Here is a 17,337-nt window from a genome sequence, read left to right on the forward strand (position 1 = left end):
CTGATTCTTCAGACGTAATAAAACATAACCTGCCTCCATCCTGCTGCTGTGACGTCATCAAGTGACCACACGCCCCCACTTTCATATTCAACTGGGAATGACGTCATTTACACAAAGTGTTTAGACTCAATGTCTCTGATGTCTCCTACGAGGTGCGTTCATGGACCCTCGGACACATCGTGTGGCTAAGTCCGTTAGCACCTCCACGTCCGGAGGAGGAGATTTAATAAAACTAATCCTGAACCGACTCTGACCTGAAGATTTTCATAATAACATGTTTGAATTCTCTAAAGGATGAGGAAAGGAGCTTCACTGCTTCCTAACTTATCTCCTTTAGGAGAGGAGACACTGAACCATCCTTTATGAAAGGAAAGGAGCTTCACTGCTTCCTAACTTATCTCCTTTAGGAGAGGAGACACTGAACCATCCTTTATGAAAGGAAAGGAGCTTCACTGCTTCCTAACTTATCTCCTTTAGGAGAGGAGACACTGAACCATCCTTTCTGAAAGGAAAGGAGCTTCACTGCTTCCTAACTTATCTCCTTTAGGAGAGGAGACACTGAACCGTCCTTTATGAAAGGAAAGGAGCTTCACTGCTTCCTAACTTATCTCCTTTAGGAGAGGAGACACTGAACCGTCCTTTCTGAAAGGAAAGGAGCTTCACTGCTTCCTAACTTATCTCCTTTAGGAGAGGAGACACTGAACCGTCCTTTATGAAGGGAAAGGAGCTTCACTGCTTCCTAACTGATCTCCTTTAGGAGAGGAGACACTGAACCGTCCTTTATGAAAGGAAAGGAGCTTCACTGCTTCCTAACTTATCTCCTTTAGGAGAGGAGACACTGAACCGTCCTTTATGAAAGGAAAGGAGCTTCACTGCTTCCTAACTTATCTCCTTTAGGAGAGGAGACACTGAACCGTCCTTTCTGAAAGGAAAGGAGCTTCACTGCTTCCTAACTTATCTCCTTTAGGAGAGGAGACACTGAACCGTCCTTTATGAAAGGAAAGGAGCTTCACTGCTTCCTAACTTATCTCCTTTAGGAGAGGAGACACTGAACCGTCCTTTCTGAAAGGAAAGGAGCTTCACTGCTTCCTAACTTATCTCCTTTAGGAGAGGAGACACTGAACCGTCCTTTATGAAGGGAAAGGAGCTTCACTGCTTCCTAACTGATCTCCTTTAGGAGAGGAGACACTGAACCGTCCTTTATGAAAGGAAAGGAGCTTCACTGCTTCCTAACTTATCTCCTTTAGGAGAGGAAACACTGAACCATCCTTTATGAAAGGAAAGGAGCTTCACTGCTTCCTAACTTATCTCCTTTAGGAGAGGAGACACTGAACCATCCTTTATGAAAGGAAAGGAGCTTCACTGCTTCCTAACTTATCTCCTTTAGGAGAGGAAACACGGGACCATCCTTTATGAAAGGAAAGGAGCTTCACTGCTTCCTAACTTATCTCCTTTAGGAGAGGAGACACTGGACCATCCTTTCTGAAAGGAAAGGAGCTTCACTGCTTCCTAACTTATCTCCTTTAGGAGAGGAGACACTGAACCATCCTTTCTGAAAGGAAAGGAGCTTCACTGCTTCCTAACTTATCTCCTTTAGGAGAGGAGACACTGAACCATCCTTTATGAAAGGAAAGGAGCTTCACTGCTTCCTAACTTATCTCCTTTAGGAGAGGAGACACTGAACCATCCTTTATGAAAGGAAAGGAGCTTCACTGCTTCTAACTTACCTCCTTTAGGAGAGGAAACACGGGACCATCCTTTATGAAAGGAAAGGAGCTTCACTGCTTCCTAACTTATCTCCTTTAGGAGAGGAAACACGGGACCATCCTTTCTGAAAGGAAAGGAGCTTCACTGCTTCCTAACTTATCTCCTTTAGGAGAGGAACCATCCTTTCTGAAAGGAAAGGAGCTTCACTGCTTCCTAACTTATCTCCTTTAGGAGAGGAGACACTGAACCATCCTTTATGAAAGGAAAGGAGCTTCACTGCTTCCTAACTTATCTCCTTTAGGAGAGGAAACACGGGACCATCCTTTATGAAAGGAAAGGAGCTTCACTGCTTCCTAACTTATCTCCTTTAGGAGAGGAAACACGGGACCATCCTTTATGAAAGGAAAGGAGCTTCACTGCTTCCTAACTTATCTCCTTTAGGAGAGGAGACACTGAACCATCCTTTATGAAAGGAAAGGAGCTTCACTGCTTCCTAACTTACCTCCTTTAGGAGAGGAAACACGGGACCATCCTTTATGAAAGGAAAGGAGCTTCACTGCTTCCTAACTTATCTCCTTTAGGAGAGGAAACACGGGACCATCCTTTCTGAAAGGAAAGGAGCTTCACTGCTTCCTAACTTACCTCCTTTAGGAGAGGAGACACTGAACCATCCTTTATGAAAGGAAAGGAGCTTCACTGCTTCCTAACTTATCTCCTTTAGGAGAGGAAACACTGACCATCCTTTATGAAAGGAAAGGAGCTTCACTGCTTCCTAACTTATCTCCTTTAGGAGAGGAAACACGGACCATCCTTTATGAAGAAAGGAGCTTCACTGCTTCCTAACTTATCTCCTTTAGGAGAGGAGACACTGAACCATCCTTTATGAAAGGAAAGGAGCTTCACTGCTTCCTTAACTTACCTCCTTTAGGAGAGGAAACACGGGACCATCCTTTATGAAAGGAAAGGAGCTTCACTGCTTCCTAACTTATCTCCTTTAGGAGAGGAAACACGGGACCATCCTTTCTGAAAGGAAAGGAGCTTCACTGCTTCCTAACTTACCTCCTTTAGGAGAGGAGACACTGAACCATCCTTTATGAAAGGAAAGGAGCTTTACTGCTTCCTAACTTATCTCCTTTAGGAGAGGAGACACTGAACCATCCTTTATGAAAGGAAAGGAGCTTCACTGCTTCCTAACTTACCTCCTTTAGGAGAGGAGACACTGAACCATCCTTTAGAAGAAAGGAGCTTCACTGCTTCCTAACTTATCTCCTTTAGGAGAGGAGACACTGAACCATCCTTTATGAAAGGAAAGGAGCTTCACTGCTTCCTAACTTACCTCCTTTAGGAGAGGAGACACTGAACCATCCTTTATGAAAGGAAAGGAGCTTCACTGCTTCCTAACTTACCTCCTTTAGGAGAGGAGACACTGAACCATCCTTTATGAAAGGAAAGGAGCTTTACTGCTTCCTAACTTATCTCCTTTAGGAGAGGAGACACTGAACCATCCTTTATGAAAGGAAAGGAGCTTCACTGCTTCCTAACTTATCTCCTTTAGGAGAGGAAACATGGGAGTTATTTAGACTTTCCAAACGCACCCTGTGTCTGTTTTGATCCTCTGATGTCATCTGTCGGCAGCTTTTACCTCCGTCCACTTAAAAGGTGTCAATATGCAAAATTTTAATATTTTGTTTTTAATTATTTACTTGTATTTCTTATTTTTGATAATTGTGATTGTGATCAAATTCATAATTTGTATTAATTAATTTCGTAATTTGTCTTCACTTAATTTCTGTCAAATGAAAGACAGTAAAACACTTATTTAGTTTCTCAGTCCAGAGTTCTGAGGTGTTTCACTAGAAAACAAGATGAGAACTAAATCTTTTATCTTTCTTGTTTTTGACCACTTTTATTTTGGTATTTAAAACAAATGTTTCACATGATAAAGAGAGTGAGACAATTATAGAACATAGAAAAACAAACATATAAACAAAAAGGACAGATTTCATCTCCTGCCGCCTCCTGGAGGGGTTTCATGAAGTTTGTGTGGATGTGACGTATTTGTCTCTAAAACATGTTGTGTTACTATTGGTAGATACAGAAACTAAAATGTCCTCATTAAAAGTGATTTTTACAAACATTTTATCATTAAGCCGGATGTTGTGCTCATCCTGACGTCATCGCACAAACGAAGATTTTTATAAAAACGTGAACATGTTTTATTTTAAACTTCAGGATGTGTTATTTTACTCCTCCAGCAGGAGGCAGCAGAGCCGCCATCAGTGCATCGGATACAGGAGAAGAAGACGCTGGTGGACTTCCTGTCAGTGTGTGCGCGTGTGGATCGTTTGAAGCGGGAGATTTTTCTGATTCTGATAAAAAACCAAAGAGAAGAAGATGGTGAGAAACATCACGAGACTAGCCTGCTAGCGGCTAGCCTGTTAGCGGCTAGCCTCTTAGCTGCTAGCCTGTTAACTCCTAGCCTCTTAGCTGCTAGCCTGTTAACTGCTAGCCTCTTAGCTGCTAGCCTGTTAACTGCTAGCCTCTTAGCTGGTAGCCTGTTAGCGGCTAGCCTGTTAACTGCTAGCCTCTTAGCTGGTAGCCTGTTAGCGGCTAGCCTGTTAACTGCTAGCCTCTTAGCTGCTAGCCTGTTAGCTGCTAGCCTGTTAGCTGCTAGCCTCTTAGCTGCTAGCCTCTTAGCTGCTAGCCTGTTAACTGCTAGCCTCTTGGCTGCTAGCCTCTTAGCTGCTAGCCTGTTAACTGCTAGCCTCTTAGCTGCTAGCCTGTTAACTGCTAGCCTCTTAGCTGGTAGCCTGTTAGCGGCTAGCCTGTTAACTGCGATTCTCTTAGCTGCTAGCCTCTTAGCTGATAGCCTGTTAACTGTTAGCCTCATAGATGCTAGCCTGTTAGCTTTTTAGCTGCTAGCCTGTTGGCTGTTAGCTGCTGTTTCACTGATTTAGTTTAAACGCTTCATGTTCTGTCAAACCGTGACTTCTCCATGGCAACAGATTCTTCTCAGTTTATAAACACGCTGTTCTGATTGGTTCACTCACTGGTTTGTTGTCATGTGAATGTTCCTGTGATTTTATGAATGAATTGTTTACCTTGAGTTTCACTGATTGGTTGATTTCACTGTGTCTCTGTCTCCAGGCAAGAAACGCTGAGAAGGCCATGTGAGTGATGACATCATCATCCGTCAAAATGACGACTGAGAAAAAACACAGATGAATTCTAATCGAAGACTTTCAGACTCAGATCTTTAATATTTAATCTGTCTCTGTCTCTCAGGACGGCTCTGGCCCGGTTCAGACAGGCTCAGCTGGAGGAGGGCAAAGTCAAGGTGACCCGTCTGTCCCCTCTGACCCGTCTGTCCCTCTCTGACCCGTCTGTCCCCTCTGACCCGTCTGTCCCTCTCTACCCGTCTGTCTCTCTCTGACCCGTCTGTCCCCTCTGACCCGTCTGTCCCTCTCTGACCCGTCTGTCTCTCTCTGACCCGTCTGTCCCTCTCTGACCCGTCTGTCCCCTCTGACCCGTCTGTCCCTCTCCACTTCGTCTGTCCCTCTCCGACCCGTCTGTCCCTCTCCGACCCGTCTGTCCCTCTCCGACTCGTCTGACCCGCTGTCTCTCTCTGTCTCTTACCTGTCTGTCTCTCTCTGACCCGTCTGTCCCTCTCCGACCCGTCTGTCCCTCTCCGACTCGTCTGACCCGTCTGTCTCTCTCTGTCTCTTACCCGTCTGTCTCTCTCTGACCCGTCTGTCCCTCTCTGACCCGTCTGTCCCCTCTGACCCGTCTGTCCCTCTCCGACTCGTCTGTCCCTCTCCGACCCGTCTGTCTCTCTCTGACCCGTCTGTCCCTCTCCGACTCGTCTGTCCCTCTCCGACTCGTCTGTCTCTCTCCGACCCGTCTGTCCCTCTCTGACCCGTCTGTCTCTCTCTGTCTCTGACCTGTCTGTCTCTCTCTGACCAGCATGTCTCTCTCTCTCTCTGACCCGTCTGTCTCTCTCTGTCTCTTACCTGTCTGTCTCTCTCTGACCCGTCTGTCCTTCTCTGACCCGTCTGTCTCTCTCTGTCTCTGACCTGTCTGTCTTTCTCTGACCAGCATGTCTCTCTCTCTCTGACCCGTCTGTCCTTCTCTGACCCGTCTGTCTCTCTCTGTCTCTGACCTGTCTGTCTTTCTCTGACCAGCATGTCTCTCTCTCTCTCTGACCCGTCTGTCTCTCTCTGTCTCTTACCTGTCTCTCTCTCTCTGACCCACATGCTTCTCTCTCTCTGACCAGCATGTCTCTCTCTCTCTGACCCGTCTGTCTCTCTCTGTCTCTTACCTGTCTGTCTCTCTCTGACCCACATGCTCTCCAGTGTTCTTCGTCTGTCTCTCTGTCTCTTACCTGTCTGTCTCTCTCTGACCCACATGCCTCTCTCTCTCTGACCAGCATGTCTCTCTCTCTCTGACCAGCATGTCTCTCTCTCTGACCTGTCTGTCTCTCTGTAGGAGAGGAGACCTTTTCTGGCGTCAGAGTGCAGTGAACTTCCCAAAGCTGAGAAATGGAGACGACAGGTACAAACACACTGAACCACACACTGCAGTAATACTACACACTACAGTAATACTACACACTACAGTAATACTACACACTACAGTAATACTACACACTACAGTAACACTACACACTACAGTAATACTACACACTACAGTAACACTACACACTGCAGTAACACTACACACTACAGAAACACTACAGTAATACTACACACTACAGTAATACTACTACATACACACTACAGTAACACTACACACTGCAGTAATACTACACACTACAGTAACACTACACACTGCAGTAATACTACACACTACAGTAACACTACAGTAATACTACACACTACAGTAATACTACACACTATAGTAACACTACACACTACAGTAACACTACACACAAGAGCAGGGGTCGGCAACCTTTACTATCAAAAGAGCCATTTTGCCCCGTCTTCCACCAAATACAATTTGTCTGGAGCCGCAAAACATATTTGATAACACAGCTTATGAAGTTTTTAATACAAATGATATAATATAAACTATAGTTTGTGGCATTTATGAACGACAATAAAGAAAACTGTTGACATTTTATAGCTATTTTTACCTGTTACAACAAAGGAAATCACGAAACTCTTATGAAGAGGAGAAGAAAATACACTGGCATGTGAAGGCCTACTTTGAAATAAATTAAACACAGAACTATGCAGGACTATTTGAGTCCTCCCCATATTTGTGGGAAATGTATAAAATAAGAAGTAGACCACTTTGAAATAAATAAACACCTATAGCTGCAGCCTAATAGCTTAAAAGATATATTTTAGTTGACGGACATAGAAACGGAAGCTCGGTACAAACCAACAGCAGCTTCTGCTCTGATCAAGAAGCTGCAGCGCTGATCTCTGAGCAGCTGAGACCAGAGAAACTCGGTGTTTACACTGTTTCCAGTGTTAAGAAGCAGCCGGTCAGTCACTGAGCGGCTCTGATCTCACTGTGTGTGTCTCTCTGAGTGAGTGGGGGCGGGGGGGCGGATCCCCGGGCCTGTGTGTGTGTGTGTGTGTGTGTGCGCCACCAGATAGCGCGCACACACACTCGCCCGCTCCTGGTATTTCATGATGGCCTGATACGATGATGATTTAAAAACTGTACAGAGCCGCTGCTGAGGGGCTGAGGAGCCGCGGGTTGCCGACCCCTGCACTAGAGTAACACTACACACTGCAGTATTGATGTGTGTCTGTGTTTCAGATCATCAGTGAAATCTCGAAGAAAGTGGCTCAAATTCAGAACGGTGAGTTCAAAGCTACATCATGAATTAAAAATACATACAATTTAAATAAATACATAGAATTATAATAAATATAAGAAACTTTGTAGTTTGGCTTTTTGAAGCTAATGTACTGACTTGATTGTTGTTCTGGGTTTGTTCCTCATGGTTGATGCACTTATTGTGAGTCACTTTGGATAAAGGTGTCCGCTCAATGTAATGTCTGGCTATCAAACGATTACAATTATTAATCTGATTAATCACCATTTTTAAATGCCTAAAAAATCAATTTTTCTCTGTATATTGTTGTGGGAACAGAAAGATAAATGACAGAAGGCGATGTATACATTTAACATTAGTTTTTTTATTGATGACAAGTCCAAATGATAGTTATTAAGATTGAGAAATAAAATCAAACTAAAACATACCACACCTTAATTAAACTTGGCTGTCTCTTTGCTTTGCCTCTGAGCAAACAAAGGATGATGTTATTTAGAACATTTCAATTTTTTTATCAACTCAAAGAACCTTTATCCTAAACCATCAGGATGGTTGAATACAACTTTTTTTCAGGTTCACAGTTCATGTTTTATTGGGAGGATTCAGGTGACAAACGTCCGGTCACGTGTTTGGTTCTGAATCGATGGAGCAGCTCATTCTGCGCATGCGTTAGTGCGTTAACAAAATTGAATGCGTTGATTCCACAAATTAATCATCCCATGTTAATGCGTAAATTTTGAAAGCCCTAAATAAAACCAAACTCTGGCTCCACCTACAGGTTGTAATGTAACGCGGCTAAGTTAGTGAAAATGTTTTGAAATTTCTCCATGTTGTTTTCTCTGGTTGTTTTGGTCACTATCCTGCGAGGGGGAGGGGCTTAAGAAAAAATGTCGAGTTTAGGGGAAAGAGAGGGAGGAGTCTAGAAATCAGGGGAAGGGGGTTCTCTGCGTGTTTTTTATGTCCTGATAATTATTGATTTGTAAATATTGGTGACGCAGGTGTTCATAATAAACTGTGGCAGATATGAAGACAAACCTGTCTGTCTCTCACCTGTCTGTCTCTCACCTGTCTGTCTGCAGCTGGTCTAGGGGAGTTCAAGATTCGGGATCTGAACGATGAGATCAATAAGCTGTTGAGAGAGAAAGGTCACTGGGAGGTTCGGATCAAAGAGCTGGGAGGACCCGACTATGCGGTAAATAAAAAGAACTACCACAATAATCATATTAATAATGATAACTGACAAGTCAGTGACAGCTGCGTCTGCAGACGTAAAAAGTATATTGTGACAAAACATGTGACAGTTCATCTGTCAGTCAGCCACCTCCCAACAGCTGGTCTCACCATCGGGGGTGGAGCATCAACCCTGCAGTCCACCTCCTTAATGTCCTGAGCCACAGCTGCGTTTAGAAACGTAATCATCTTTAATGGAGCGTTCACACTGAACACGTCGAGATTACATACAAAGTCGATGTCTGCAAGTGGCGCAATACATATGAAATTCGCGTCTATCGTGTCGCACCATTCACGCTTGTCCAATGCTCAAGTTATAAAATACTTGAACTTGGGCGAAAACTCGTTGTGACAGCCAATCAGTGCTGACCCCGACTCAAGCCAGAGGGTGATCACGCCGCTCAGCCTCAGGTGGAACTGGAAACAGCTGTCCTCCAGACTGAAGGTCCCTGTGTGCTCCTCTGGATCGGTGGAGTTAGCTTCTTCCAGGACTTCTCCTCTCTTCCGCTGACGTCCCCTGGTGTTTAAACAATGTACAACGAAGTAATTGTAGTTGCTTCAGCTAGTCGTCCTTGTGTCTTCCGGAGGAGAACAGGTAAATACTCACTGGTTGTGTTTATTCACGTGATTAATCCGAATAAATGCAAATGATCCTGCGCCACGAATCGCGCGTTAAGGGCGTCATCAAATTTGCATCGCATTTGGTCTGAACGCAGCATAAGAGAGGAAATAACCAGCACATTAATTGATGGTGAAATAAAGATCAGCTGATGTTGTTTCAGCGTGTCGGTCCCAGGATGTTGGATCATGAGGGGAAGGAGGTTCCAGGAAACAGAGGATATAAATACTTTGGAGCCGCCAGAGACCTGCCGGGAGTCCGAGAACTGTTCGAGAAGGAGCGTACGTAAACTTTAAATCTTCATATGAACATGTACTGCTCTCTTTGGTTATTGGTTCTCACTGATCATGTGACTTCCAGCTGCTCCAGCACTGAGGAAGACGAGGGCGGAGCTAATGAAGGAAGTCGACGCAGAGTATTATGGGTACAGAGACGAAGACGACGGAGTCCTGCTTCCTCTGGAGTCACAGTACGAGAAACAAGGTGAAATTATTTTATTATTTTAACTTTATCATAACCTAGTCAGATTCTTTATGAATCCAGTCAGATAACATCGTAACAGTCAAATTATTTTATAATCCAGTGAGTTATTTTTACAGTTAGATAATTTCTTGCTGCTGTGAAGTTATATAATCCACCTGTGAATGATGTTGAGTAGATGCACAACCTGACATTTTGTGTGTCTGTGTGTGTGTGTGTGTAGCTGTTTTGGAGGCGGTGCAGAAGTGGAGAACAGAGAAAGAATCTTGTTTGTCTGGAGACAAACATCTGGAAGAGGAAGAGGAGGAGAACATCTACAGCGTCCATAACGAGGAGGTTAACTGTCCCTTTAACTGCTCATCACTCGGCCAATCAGCTGATGACACATCGCTGATGTTTACCATGTGGTTTCTTGAAGTCACCTGAACGACACAGCAGTTAGTTATTTAGTAGAGTGAAGTCAGTGAGTGTTTGATTTGTGTTTCTGTGCAGCCCGATGATGACGAGAGCCGGGAGGAGCAGGAGGGAGAGGAGGGAGGAGTCTCCTTCATCGCACACGTACCTGTTCCCTCACAGAGAGAGGTGAGACACACACACACGTTCATTTATCTACACTTGGGAGCAGAGATGTCCTCACATGGATGCTAATACAAGCCCACACACAGAGGTGAGACAGCTCTGCCTGTCTCTGGGACCCGTCTCACTGCTCTGACCTGTCTGTTTCTCAGGTGGAGGAGGCTCTGGTCAGGAGGAAGAAGATGGAGTTGTTACAGCGCTACGCCAGCGAGACGCTTCAGGCTCAGAGTCAAGAGGCCAGAACTCTGCTGGGACTCTGACCTGTCTGTCTGTCACCTGTCTGTGTTACATTTGATGTAAATATCTTGTTTCATATTAAAGTTTTTTCAGACCAGTTTGTTGTTGTTGTTTGTTCACATCAGTATTAAACCGACAAAAAGACAAAAGTTGTCTCGAGACGTTAACACCCCTTCGGGGATGCGATCTGCCAGCTTGTCCCGCCTTTATTGCTGTTGCCTAGCAACAGAGCTGCAGTTGGAAAAGTACGTTTTAATGCCCCTTGTTTTTTTAACATGTTTAATGTTAGTTAATGCCAGCGCCATTACCTCGTACAAAAACTGTTTCATCTGAGAAACATTCTGGGATATGTGGACAGAGCGACCCTCCTGCTGGAGTCAGTGATGAAGTCGGTCTTTAAATGCAAATAAAGACACATGTTAATGTCACGGTAACGACAATGTGACGGCACGAGGAACAGGATATATAGGATTTGTTTGTAAAAAGATTGAAATAGTTTATACTGTGTAAAAAAACATGTTTATTCACATGTTAATGTGACATCAAACCTGTTTCTATCACATTCAATGACCTTTATTGACATCCGCACATACAGACACAATGTTGTAGACAAAGTGTGTGTGTGTGTGTGTGTGTGTGTGTGCACATGCACGTCCACGTCCTTCAGTCTCTGTTTCATCATAAGGTTTCAATCAGGCAGCTGATTGGTTGATTGGTGGCAGCCTGCTGCAACATGTGATTGGCTGATTAATGGCTGAACGCTGCATGTGATGTCATGTGAGAGAAAACTGTTGTCAGCCGCATTTAATCTGTGTGTGTGTGTGTGTGTGTGTTTGAGTGAGATTGTGTGTGTGTGAGAGTGATTGTGAGTGTGTGTGTGTGTGTGTTGATTCAGGTAGAGTTTGTTCCTCGAGTGTTTCGGTTGTTCTTACCTGATGTGACATCAGATTGTATTTATTGATTATTGATTGTTTTGAAGTTACTCTGTCAGACATAACAGTTGCCCCTCCCCCTGATGATGTCACAGCTGGGTCAGTATAACCGAGCAGCAGACGGACGCTCTGACAGACAGACGTCATGTGGTGTCGAGGTTTCCTGCAGCAGACGCTCAGACGCATGTCGACCAGTAGACAGGTAAGTGTGTGTGTGTGTGTGTGTGTGTGTGTGTGTGTGTGTGTGTGTGTGTGTGTGTGTGTGTGTTGTGTGTGTGTGTGTGTGTGTGTGTGTGTGTGTGTGTGTGTGTGTGTGTGTGTGTGTGTTATGGGGTAATAAACCTGATTGCTCACTGACATTATGTGGACCCGTCTGTATTTGTCCTCATGAAGTTAAATGTTCTTCAGATGGTTTCAGGTCAGTTTGAGACAGAAGTGATGTAAATTAACTGTCACGTTATTCGTAAAGAACAAGATTACACATGTAAACGCGCATAAAGAAATATTAAAAACATTTAGAATAACCATATTTAAAACAGGTTGTTGAACCTGTTAGAAGTTGTGACAGTAACTTTAAAGTTTACCTGTCTCTGTCTCACCTGTCTGTCTACGGCAGGCTGGTGTCCTCCTTGACGTGGACGGTGTTCTGCTCCGTGGCGGCTCAGTGATCCCGGCTGCTCAACGAGCTTTCCGGAAGCTTCTGGACCAAAACAAGAACTTCCTGTTTCCTGTTGTTTTTGTCACCAATGCAGGAAGTTGTCAGAGACATCACAAGGCCCAACAACTGTCTCATCTGCTGGATGTCAAGGTAAGATAGACAGGTGGATGACAGACAGACAGGTATTGGTCCATTTGTCTTCATGCGCTGTGATTGGACCAACACAGTATGTGACTCTCTCTCTCTCTCTCTCTCTCTCTCTCTCTGTGTCTCTCTCTCTCTGTCTGTCTGTCTGTCTCTGTAGATCGTCCCGGAGCAGGTGGTTCTTTCCCACAGTCCTTTGCAGATGTTAAAGAGTTTTCATGATAAATGTGTCCTGGTGTCGGGACAAGGGCCAGTGGCGGACATCGCCAACACGTATCCTTCAGTCAACCCTTGACCTCTGACTGACCTTTGACCTCTGAGCATTTCAATCATGTCTGTATAGATATGTCATGTGGCGCCCCCAGTAAGCCAGTGGTGACTTGTGGTACAGAAACTCTCTGTGATAATCATCAGATCGACAAACATCTAGAAAGAAAGAATCTGATCGTTTAACTTGTTGTTGATCATCTCATGAAGAGTTTATAATCAAATCCTGTGACGTAATGAGAACCTGAAACTCTTTACGAGTCTCTGATTGGTTGGTTTGAGTTTTGAAGTCTTGACCGTGTCGTCGTCAGTTTGGGTTTTCAGAAGGTGGTGACCATCGAGCAGCTCAGAGAACATCACCCCCTGCTGGACATGGTGGAACATAACAGGAGACCCAAACTCCCTGTGAGTACTTTTCTTGTGTAGCACTGTTAGCTGTAGGCTTTAGCTATTAGCGCAGGGTGACCATGTTTTCAAACCCCTAACCCGAGACCCTAAAGTGTACTGCACATGCATGTACACACATTTTTATTATTAATTTATTCAGCACAGAAAACAAGTTTTTCGCTCACAACTTAACAAAACATAGTTTATTTGAAAAACCTATAATAGATCTAGTAAACACAAAACACAAGGATTATATTGGTGTCATATTACAATTCATTGATTGTCAGATACTGTAAAACAAAATGTATCTGTCAGTGAACACAATCCCAGGCGGTCGCCTCAATGGTCGACTGTGACAAAAAATGGTTTAAAACAAAGTTAGTCACGATTGTGTTGAAAGAAACTAAGTTTGACGAGTTTGAAGATTTTTATGCTCAAACTTTTATGTGTAATCATGTGATTTAACAGTTTGTTCTGTTACAGTTGACTCCTCTGAGGACGATTCCCAAAATAGAAGGTAACGCAACCATTCAGTGAAATTACGCAACAACTATACAACAACTACATAATAAAACAACACAACTTCCTGTGTTGCCATAGCAATCATACTGTTCGGGGAACCAATCAGATGGGAGACCAACATGCAGCTGTTGATTGATGTGCTGCTGACCAATGGGAGTCCTGGCTGTGAGTACGACGCACACCTGTCGACTCAGCTGCCAGTTCTGGCCTGTAACATGGACCTGATGTGGATGGCCGAGGCCCCGTCTCCACGGTAAGCAACAAAACAAATCAATGATCGGTTTAGGTAACATGTCATGTGAAGGGCCTGTGGTCCACATGTCAGTTTTGACTCTTCCGTGTTGCTGTAGCTTTGGTCACGGGATGTTCCTGCTGTGTCTGGAGTCCATCTACAGGAAGTTGACAGGTCAGGAGCTGCAGTACCAGGCGCTGCTGGGAAAACCAAGTCTGCTCACGTACCAGTACGCTGAGCATCTGCTGAGGCTGCAGAACCACAACCAGCGGATAAACACTGTCTATGCCATCGGGTAACCAAACTGTGTGTAACACCGTAACCAAACTGCGTGTAACACCGTAACCAAACTGCGTGTAACACCGTAACCAAACTGCGTGTAACACCGTAACCAAACTGCGTGTAACACCGTAACCAAACTGTGTGTAACACCGTAACCAAACTGCGTGTAACACCGTAACCAAACTGCGTGTAACACCGTAACCAAACTGCGTGTAACACCGTAACTAAACTGCGAGTAACTAAACTGCGTGTAACACCGTAACTAAACTGCGAGTAACCAAACTGAGTGTAACACCGTAACCAAACTGCGTGTAACACCGTAACCAAACTGCGTGTAACACCGTAACCAAACTGCGTGTAACACCGTAACCAAACTGCGTGTAACACCGTAACTAAACTGCGTGTAACACCGTAACTAAACTGCGAGTAACTAAACTGCGTGTAACACCGTAACTAAACTGCGTCTAACACCTTAACTAAACTGCGAGTAACACCGTAACCAAAATGCGTCTAACACCGTAACTAAACTGCGAGTAACTAAACTGCGTGTAACACCGTAACTAAACTGCGTGTAACACCGTAACTAAACTGAGTGTAACACCGTAACTAAACTGAGTGTAACACCGTAACTAAACTGCGTGTAACACCGTAACTAAACTGCGTGTAACACCGTAACTAAACTGCGTGTAACACCGTAACTAAACTGCGTGTAACACCGTAACTAAACTGCGTGTAACACCGAATAAACTGCGTGTAACACCGTAACCAAACTGCGTGTAACACCGTACTCAAACTGCGTGTAACACCGTACTCAAACTGCGTGTAACACCGTAACTAAACTGCGAGTAACACCGTAACCAAACTGCGTGTAACACCGTAACCAAACTGCGTGTAACACCGTAACTAAACTGCGTGTAACACCGTAACTAAACTGCGAGTAACTAAACTGCGTGTAACACCGTACTCAAACTGCGTGTAACACCGTAACTAAACTGCGAGTAACAACGTAACTAAACTGTGTGTAACACTGTAACTAAACTGCGTGTAACACCGTACTCAAACTGAGTGTAACACCGTAACTAAACTGCGAGTAACAACGTAACTAAACTGTGTGTAACACTGTAACTAAACTGCGAGTAACACCGTAACCAAAATGCGTGTAACAACTTAACTAAACTGTGTGTAACACTGTAGCTAAACTGCGAGTAACACCGTAACCAAAATGCGTGTAACACCTTAACTAAACTGTGTGTAACACTGTAACTAAACTGCGTGTAACACCGTAACTAAACTGCGAGTAACACCGTAACTAAACTGCGAGTAACACCGTAACTAAACTGCGAGTAACACCGTAACTAAACTGCGAGTAACACCGTAACTAAACTGCGAGTAACACCGTAACTAAACTGCGAGTAACACCGTAACTAAACTGCGTGTAACACTGTAACTAAACTGCGTGTAACACCGTAACTAAACTGCGTGTAACACCGTAACTAAACTGCGTGTAACACTGTAACTAAACTGCGTATGTAACACCGTAACTAAACTGCGAGTAACACCGTAACTAAACTGCGTGTGTAACACCGTAACTAAACTGCGAGTAACACCGTAACTAAACTGTGTGTAACACTGTAACTAAACTGCGTGTAACACCGTAACTAAACTGCGTATAACACTGTAACTAAACTGCGTGTAACACCGTAACTAAACTGCGTGTAACACCGTAACTAAACTGCGTGTAACACCTTAACTAAACTGCGTGTAACACCGTAACTAAACTGCGTGTAACACCGTAACTAAACTGCGTGTAACACCGTAACTAAACTGCGAGTAACACCGTAACTAAACTGCGTATAACACCGTAACTAAACTGCGAGTAACACCGTAACTAAACTGTGTATAACACCGTAACTAAACTGCGTGTAACACCTTAACTAAACTGCGAGTAACACCGTAACTAAACTGCGAGTAACACGTAACTAAACTGCGAGTAACACCGTAACTAAACTGCGAGTAACACCGTAACTAAACTGCACTGAACAATGACAAACTGTGTGTAACACTTTCAGTTAACCAAACCACCATCCTCTTGTTGCTTAGTGACAACCTAATGACGGACATCTATGGTGCTAACCTGTATAACCGCTACCTGGCTCAGCAGCATGCTGCCATAACTACCAGCACCAAGTTTGTTGCCCAGGGAACAGGGAGTCAGGTGACGATGGCGGTTTCGGAGGAGGAGCTGGTGTCCACTGCTGCTCAGTGTCGCTCCCTATTGGTTCGTAGTGTCTCATCCTTTAATGGACCAGTCTGCAGGATTTAAAAGCTTCACTCCTCACAGCTGCTCTGCCTGTCTTCAGGTGTGCACAGGCGTCTATAACCCTCGCTCCCCGTTGCCTAGCAACCAGAGCAGCACCATCACCGAGACAGTGTTCCACGGTCACAGAGACCTGGTCCTGGAGCCAGACCTGGTGGAGCCAAGTCATGTGGTGGAAGATGTGGAGGCTGCAGTGGATCTGCTGCTGCAGGAGGAGGCTGCTGTTACACCTGACCTCTGACCCACCGACTCACTTCTGTTGTCCCATCAAGATCGATGCAGAGGACCTGAAGAGGTCTCACTCTGTCTGTTTATCAGGATACTGTAGACAGTTCACATCCACATCTGGTCCATGGAGCAGAGTCTGAACTCTGAACTCACACGAGTTCTTTAACCACTTTGATAGATTAACAGCTGTTCTGATGATGTGACTCTTGTAAAATTAGTGTGTGTGTGTCATTTTATTTTATTAATGAACATTTGAACAACTTTTTATTTTACTGACCAATTTAATAAAAAATTATTCTTTAATATTTTAGATGATATATGTTCAAACTGAATAAACAAAGAAAATCGTATCGAATTTTTTTAATTTGAATCTTTTTTGGTGTATTTTGTTTTTTAATGACAAAACCCTCAACCTGAATTATTTCATAAACATGTTCCTCATAAAAAAAAACAATTCTCACACATGATCTCTTGAAAATGTTCAAAAAACAGTGTGTGTACATGTTGTGTAGTTGGTGTTTGTGAAGCAGCAGCAGCAGGTTGTTTCTGGACATGTTGTGTAGTTGGTGTTTGTGAAGCAGCAGCAGCAGGTTGTTTCTGGACATGTTGTGTAGTTGGTGTTTGTGAAGCAGCAGCAGCAGGTTGTTTCTGGACATGTTGTGTAGTTGGTGTTTGTGAAGCAGCAGCAGCAGGTTGTTTCTGGACATGTTGTGTAGTTGGTGTTTGTGAAG

The 17,337-nt window shown here is 44.1% G+C and overlaps 2 protein-coding genes across 2 annotated transcripts; both read left to right on the plus strand.

The window, feature by feature from the left end:
• Positions 1–3,963: 3,963 nt before the first annotated feature.
• isy1 (ISY1 splicing factor homolog) lies at positions 3,964–10,734 on the plus strand. The gene is made up of 11 exons (XM_035153324.2): positions 3,964–4,104; positions 4,855–4,877; positions 4,993–5,044; positions 6,193–6,258; positions 7,477–7,519; positions 8,575–8,687; positions 9,508–9,625; positions 9,705–9,827; positions 10,048–10,160; positions 10,317–10,406; positions 10,553–10,734. Exons 1-11 carry the CDS (start codon positions 4,102–4,104, stop codon positions 10,658–10,660), a joined length of 852 nt encoding a protein of 283 aa, XP_035009215.1. The 5' UTR covers positions 3,964–4,101; the 3' UTR covers positions 10,661–10,734.
• Positions 10,735–11,513: 779 nt separating this feature from the next.
• On the plus strand, positions 11,514–16,965 carry zgc:77375 (uncharacterized protein LOC402927 homolog). Its single transcript, XM_047339239.1, has 9 exons — positions 11,514–11,771; positions 12,186–12,377; positions 12,532–12,644; positions 12,950–13,043; positions 13,509–13,542; positions 13,626–13,800; positions 13,898–14,074; positions 16,162–16,339; positions 16,422–16,965. Exons 1-9 carry the CDS (start codon positions 11,715–11,717, stop codon positions 16,617–16,619), a joined length of 1,218 nt encoding a protein of 405 aa, XP_047195195.1. The 5' UTR covers positions 11,514–11,714; the 3' UTR covers positions 16,620–16,965.
• Positions 16,966–17,337: the final 372 nt, after the last annotated feature.

Source organism: Hippoglossus stenolepis, chromosome 3 (assembly GCF_022539355.2).
Source record: "Hippoglossus stenolepis isolate QCI-W04-F060 chromosome 3, HSTE1.2, whole genome shotgun sequence".
In the NCBI taxonomy this organism is placed as follows: domain Eukaryota; kingdom Metazoa; phylum Chordata; class Actinopteri; order Pleuronectiformes; family Pleuronectidae; genus Hippoglossus; species Hippoglossus stenolepis.